This window comes from Pteropus medius, unplaced genomic scaffold (genome assembly GCF_902729225.1).
Source record: "Pteropus medius unplaced genomic scaffold, Ma_sr-lr_union100, whole genome shotgun sequence".
In the NCBI taxonomy this organism is placed as follows: domain Eukaryota; kingdom Metazoa; phylum Chordata; class Mammalia; order Chiroptera; family Pteropodidae; genus Pteropus; species Pteropus medius.
This window is the reverse complement of record NW_024351072.1, coordinates 214,449-221,251: the sequence shown is the minus strand read 5'-3', so window position 1 is coordinate 221,251 and position 6,803 is coordinate 214,449. Positions and strand designations below refer to the sequence as shown.

The following is a 6,803-nucleotide window of genomic DNA, read 5'->3' as shown; positions in this document are numbered from 1 at the left end:
ACAAGGTAAAGAATATTTCTTGCACACGTACTAGGTGCACAAGGATTGTATGACATGGTCATCAAAGAGTTAGAGTTTATGTCAGAACAAGGGGAGAGAAATACAACACAAGGCAGTCTGTATCAGGTGCCAAAGGAGTAATACAAACAGACAATTGGGGGAGGGAGAGGGATCGCTCTAGGCTGTGGTAATTGGAGGAGGCTTACTGGAGAAGTTGGAAACTGAGGCCAACCTTGAAGGACAGGGAGAACTTCACTAGACAGAAGTTGTGAGGGGGGACATTCTAGGTAGAGGAGGGCAAGTTCAAGATATGTTCAGGTTAGGACAAGTCCATCTGTTTGGCTGGAACTTGGGAGTTGTGTGAGTGATTTGCAGTCGATAAGCCTGTCTTGAATGCCAGTCCCTCTGTGCCAGAACAAAAGCTATAGTGTCACATAGACCTGCTCTGTCACTTCCTGCTAGGTGACCTTGGGCAAGTGGCCTAACCTCTCTGCAAACTGAGGATAGTAATGATACTTAGCTCTTGAGGTCATTGCAAAGATTAAAAGTGTTAACATGTATAAAGCATCTAGCAGTGTCTGGCACACATTAAATGTTCGAAAATGGATTACAAATGCATAGACCGTCATGAAGGAAAGCTCAAGGTATTTAGGGCTGATTCCAAATATGTGAGGGCCAAGGAGGAAAAATCTCTGATACCTTCTATCGCTGTTGCGCCCAGTGGCTTGGCTTGGCCTCAGCCCCCGGTCCCCTGTGGCCTAGACTGTTGGACAGCCAGCCTCCTGGCTTCCTGCCTCTGCTTCCCTCTTCCTAAAAACATCTTCCTAAAAACATCTTCCTAAAAAACACCTTAATCATGGCCGTGTCCCTCTCTGGCTCAAGAACCTTCTATGACTCCAGGTTGCTCATTGACTGAACTCCCTAACATGGGGGCGGGGAGGGCAGGAGGCAGGAGCTATCTTTTATTAAGGGAAGGAAAGAGCAGAGAAGTCTAGTGTTAGGAGTAAACGCGTAAAATATCCTCTTCTTTCTAAAGCCCCTAAGCTCTGAATTCGCAGAAATCAGCAGGCCCGCGAGGGAAAGAGGAAAACATCTCTGACGAGGGCAGGGCTTTCCCGTGTTCGCTGACTCAAATTCACCCGCACCGGCTTCTTCAAGCCAACCTGGGAGAGGTTAAAGAGAAGAGGGCGGAGCAGGGACTCTCGGGGAGACAGAGAAACATCCCTTCTCGGTTCCCTGGAAGGGCTTCTACCTAGGTCCTTGCCCCGGGTTTCTCTGCAGGAATCCCGCGTAGCTCGCGGCGCTGCGGGAAAGGTCCAGACCTCACAAAGGGCAGGGCAGGAGAGTCCATGTCACAAGGAGTAGTCAGGCCGCCTACGTGAATGCTAAACGCGGGACAAAGGCGGCTCTGGGACAAAGTGCAGGGAGACTCCTGAGGAGATAAGAGGGACGGCGAAAGAAGGGGGCGGGGAGCGAGCGCCCTGGAGGCCTTGGCTGGCAGCCGAGCTCAGACCTCCGTGGAGGGGGCGCCATGCAGCATCTTCACCCCAGCCGCTGCTGGGATGCCGAGAACGGCTGCTGGGGCAGCTGAGCTGTTCCGGGCGACGCTCTGCGCCCACTTGTGGCCTTCCCCAGCGCCCTTCCCACCGCTGCCAGCGCGGGACGGGAGGCGGGGCTGCCCAGTTCACCTGGCTGTTTGGGGCGGGGCCGCCCGCAACCGGGGGAGCGGAGGTGGCAGCGGTACCCGGGGTGCCAGAGAGCGTCTTGCCCTGGCACTTGGATGGAGCTCCCACCACGTCCCCCACGCCCGCGTCGCGGCCCTCCCCCGGCTCGCTCGCTCACTCCCTCCCTCCACTTCCCTCATAAGCTCCCTCCCTCCCTCCCTCTGAGCCCAATTGCTCAAGACGCTTCCTTCCCCAACGCCAGCGCCAGTTCCTCTCCCGTTGGGGCTCGCTAGACACGGGGACCGCGACGGCGGAGCTGCAGGACCATGGCCGAGTCCCGCGGAGCCGCGACCCAGGCGCCCAGGGCCTCCCTGGCACCCAGCGCGCAGAGCCTGCGCTGCGCCCCGCAGCCCCGCCCCTCGAGAGTGGACGCCGGCAGCCTCGGCAGGTACCCGGGCAGCGCCGCCGCCTCCCGAGAGCCCCCCTTCCACGGCTCGCTGATGCTCTCGGGAACCGGCGCGGGGCGCCGACGGGGAGCGCTGAGGGAGCTGCTGGGGCTGCAGGGAGCAGCTTCCGCTGGGTGGCTGTCTGAGGAGCGCGCCGAGGAGCAGCCCGCGGGCGGATCGAATGTTACAGGCGGCAGCAGGCTGTGCCTGGAGCCTCGAGAGCACGCGTGGATACTGGCGGCCGCCGAGGGCCGCTTTGAGGCGCTGCGGGAGCTGCTGGAAGCCGAGCCTGGGTTGCTGCTGCGAGGCGACCCGATCACCGGCTACTCTCTACTGCATTGGCTGGCCAAGCACGGGCGCCACGAGGAGCTCATCCTGGTGCACGACTTCGCCCAGCGCCGGGGATTGCAGCTCGAAGTGAGCGCCCCGGGGAGCGGCGGCCTCACGCCCCTTCACCTGGCGGCCCTGCAGGGCCACGACCTGGTCATCAAGGTGCTAGTGGGCGCCTTGGGGGCTGACCCCACACGCCGCGACCACAGCGGCCACCGGGCCTGCCACTACCTGCGGCCCGACGCGCCCCAGAGCCTTCGGGAGCTGTCGGGGGCCGAGGAGTGGGAGACGGCGGGCGGCGGCGAACGGAACAACGCCAATAACAACAGCAGCGGAGCCGCCGCGTGGACGCTTCGAAAGACTCCACACGCAGTGGGCGCGACGGCGGTGGAGACAACGGCGAGAGCTACGGCGTCGCCCGGCAAGGAGAAGGACAGCCGGGTAGCGCGAATTCAAAATTTTTTTCGCCAAATGTTCCTCTTTTTCAAGGACCGTTGAGGGTGACATAGACTGGAGAGCGAGGAGGGACTGCAACCCTGCGGCGAGGTCTCAGTTGTGGGTTGTTCCTGGTCCCACCAAAGGGGCGGTGCCTCGAACGGGACCCAGTGTGCTGGGCCTAGACAGACCATCTCTGGGTCTGTCTCAGGTACCTGACACAGGTCTCCTGCAGCCACCGGCCCGGAGGCCTGGGGACCAGGGCACCCCTAACCGATAGAGAGCAAAGGCCAAGCTGTCCTGGCTCTGAATCCCAGAAGGAGGTTGGAGCTGGAGCTGTGGTCCCGCTTAAAAGAGGGAAAGCTAAGCTTACAATAGTAATTTCTGAGCAGGCAGAAGCTCTGAGTTTATTAGGAGAACATTTGCTAGAAGAATAAGTTAAGACTGTAAACCACTGGTGCAGAGGAAGAGCCTAACTGCAGGCTTGACGTGGCTATTAACGGGTCACTTTGTGCCACCAGACTCAGACCCTGGCACCCTGCTCCTGAGACAAACAGGCCTTACTGGTATATTTTCTAATGTAACACGGATGACTTCTTAAGCATATTAAAGTAGAATTCTCTTTTCCTTTCACATGACAAAGCTGTCCTTTGCGTCACTTTTTTTTTTTCATTAACCACCGCGGGGGAAGATTTCTACCTTCACAGGGGCTACCAGCTACTGATCCAGGACAGGCTCTGGACCTCATACTCAGAGCAAATGACCAAGCTGTGTACTGAAGGTTTACTTTCACCTTGGCTCTCAGTAGAGACCCACAGTTTACCTGTCTACTGGGCTCTTGAGCATTTAGGTCTGGCCTCTGGCACAAATCTCCTCCTAGAGGAGTTGTCTACGGGAGGCAGAGGGATGGCCAAAAGGAAAAGCCTCCAAATGTATGTTTCTGATATTTTGTGGTGAGTCATGTCATTTACCTGGACTTCTGCCCTCCAATGAGACACACCCACTGGCACTTTTTTCCAAGATAGGGCTTTAGTCATCAGCATTGTTTTTTAAAAGTTACATTTAATATATAAGTTGTAGTTTGCAAAACCGTTCCCATTTAGAAGCATTATGAATTGAGTTGAATACAGGGGGATTGACTCAAACTGAAAGGAGGGAAAAGCACTTAGAGGCTAGATCTCCATGCTACCTTAGAGAACAGTATATTTTAAAAATAGTGCTGTATCCCTGGAGGCTTGAGTAGCCCTTGCAGTGGACTGTTTGTTGGGTCCCCAGCCCACCCATCCCAATCCTTGAACACCAAGGAGAAACTGAGTCATCGCAGAAAAACAGAAACATCACCCTGAGCCCATCCATCCAGATTTCTGTCTCTGCTTGGCTGGCCTGTTTGCCCTCTTTTATTATCCCCTCTGCGCCCCTAAATGATCCCACCTTCCCTTAACCCATTCGATTCTTCTCACCCATGGAATGATCCAAATTCTTCATATTGATGTTTTCAGCCTGTCCCATGTCTCTAGGAACTACACCTTAAACATATTTACACAGTGTAATGTAGCATTTCCTTTTTCTTGTAAATGAACTTCTTTGATGTTTGAAGTGGGGAGAGTGAGCAGTTCCTGGCTTCTGGCATTTGGCATTGGCAGCTGGCATAACCCCCCTGCAACCTTTTGTGCCCATTTTATAGATGCAGATTGGCTAACTAATGCAGGATGTGTAGTTTCTACTACACAGCCTCCCCCTTGACAGCTACCTGGCAGGTGGGGCTTGGTGAAGGCTGTCAGGGCAGGACCTTCCTGGCACATGGCAAAGTCTGCAGGCTTCTGGTTTGGAGGGAAGATTGGCATGTGCCTTTGCCCAACATTCAAAGAACACATATAACAGTAGTCTTCTCTTCATAGGCAAAGTTTTAATCTAAGCATCTTAACTATTAGATTTGGAGACCCGAGACCAGCATCCACCTTTCTCTTTCCACGTTGAAACCAAGTCAGCTGGAGGATTCGAAAGTGGCTTTCTACAGTTTTTCCTTCAGTCAGCTATTCTTCCCCACAGATTTTTCTCATCATGTGATATTGCCTAGCCTACCTCCTCCATGTAAAATTGAGGTTTGGCTGCAGGAGACAAACTCCCATGCTGAAAACTCTCCATGCCATTGGCATTTCTGGTATGCTTTTCAAGGCAAAACTGGTATGCTTACATCAAGAGAAAGAACGAATTCCCTGAGAAACTGCTTTCCAGGGGAACAAAACAGAGTTAAGCAAACAATACAAATCTGCATTCTAGCAGGGCATGCGAACAAGAAAAGGAGACAGGAGCAGGTCTGTGACAGGTAAACATGGAGGGATGGGGTGCTGCGCAGAGTGCAGGGCCTGACCCAGTCTGAAAGGTATAGGAAAGGCTTTCAGGAAGGAAGGTAATTCCTGATCTGAGGCATGGGGTGAATGAGAGATGGTCAGTGGAGAAGGGGGAGGGGCATCCTGGCAGAGCCACTGGAGTATGCCTGGGTGAGTACAGCAAGCATCGGGAAATGTAAGTCAGCTGGTTTGGTGGGAAGGTGGGCGCTAGGGAGTAATTAATGGTAAAGTTGGAGAAGTGGGTGGGAGTCCAGATCAATAAGGGTCTCATAGGTCAGTCTTAAAGAGGAACATTGATTTTCACCTAAAGGTAGCTGGGAGTCATAGAAAGTTTCCAAGCAGAGGAAATAACACGATGAGATTTTAGAAAGACCACTCTGCCAGTCATGTGGAGGGTGGATGTGTCAGGGGAGACAACTGGGGAAAAACACATCACACGAGCAAAGTGCTTCTGGAGAAATGCTTCAAGAAAAGTCATACTTCAGCTGAAAAGTTCAAAGATCCCAATGGAGGGCAGTGGCTTTCAAACATTTTTTCTTCTCCATAGCATTTGCTCTAATGAAGCTTACCTCATTACCATGTGTTTACCATGTGTAAAACTAACAGATATGGAACTGTTCAGGTTAAAGCTGGGTTATGACCTCCCTTCCCCCTGCCTCTGTCTTAGACAAACAGTTGCACAGGATGATCCCTGAAGCAAAATTCAAAACGACCGCTATAATGGAAAACTCTCAAACTGACCTGGGCTCAAATCCTGACCTTAAGCAAATCACTCAGTTCTGAGTTGCAGTTTCCTCATAAGCAAAATGGAAACAATACAGTGTTTTCCTGAGGATTGGAGATAATATATGTGCAACATCTAGCACACTGCGGGACACACAGGAAATAGGAAGTGACAGCTGTTTGGAAAAATTGAAGGGTGCTCAGCAGGCTCTTGTGGTGAAATTATTTTATCTGCTGGCCTAGTCCAGGAGGAGGAATCTTGTGATTACCTATATTACCCCATCTCTAAAATTGTGTCCACATTGATTGCAAGTTATTTTATCTCTGTGCCAGATGAGTGACCGTTCCTCAAAGGGGACGGTTCCTCTGCTGTTCTTCACAATCTACATTCTTTTACTTTAGACATAATTGTAACAAGCTGCGTTACCTTGTTCTCAGCCCAAAGAAGAAGTAAAAGTGGCAACTTAATAAGTAAGTGCCTATCAAATATTAAATAGGTTAGATAACATTTCCAGATAAAATCATAAACTGGAGTCAGAGTTAAACCTGAAATCCTTTGAAGAGAATAAAAGTATACAAGTCCTTTATCTCCTGATCCTATTGTCTATGGAAATGCCTTCCTCCCATCCATGAGAACTTACCATACAATCCACAGCCAGCCTCCTTGTCTTCTCTCTTTCCATTCATTTTAACTAAGGAGCATGCCTGTCTTTTTTTCAAACTGTAACTCATGCTTTCAACCCCATCTCCTCCCAGGGCTTTATTCCATCAATTGTCCCTCTCCTGTGTCTTCAAGCTCACCCGCAGTTTAGTTCAACGTAGTAACATTTATTGAGTGCCTACTAAAAGCCAGG

The 6,803-nt window shown here is 51.9% G+C and overlaps 1 protein-coding gene across 1 annotated transcript; it reads left to right on the top strand.

Moving 5' to 3' along the window:
* Positions 1–1,415: 1,415 nt before the first annotated feature.
* On the top strand, positions 1,416–3,567 carry SOWAHD (sosondowah ankyrin repeat domain family member D). The gene has a single exon (XM_039842460.1). The coding sequence runs from the start codon at positions 1,991–1,993 to the stop codon at positions 2,936–2,938; it is 948 nt and encodes a 315-aa protein (XP_039698394.1). The 5' UTR covers positions 1,416–1,990; the 3' UTR covers positions 2,939–3,567.
* Positions 3,568–6,803: the final 3,236 nt, after the last annotated feature.

What these genes read in the sequence shown, in the direction of transcription:
- SOWAHD (XM_039842460.1), top strand. Translation starts at nt 1,991, where the DNA reads ATGGCCGAGTCCCGCGGAGCCGCGACCCAGGCGCCCAGGGCCTCCCTG.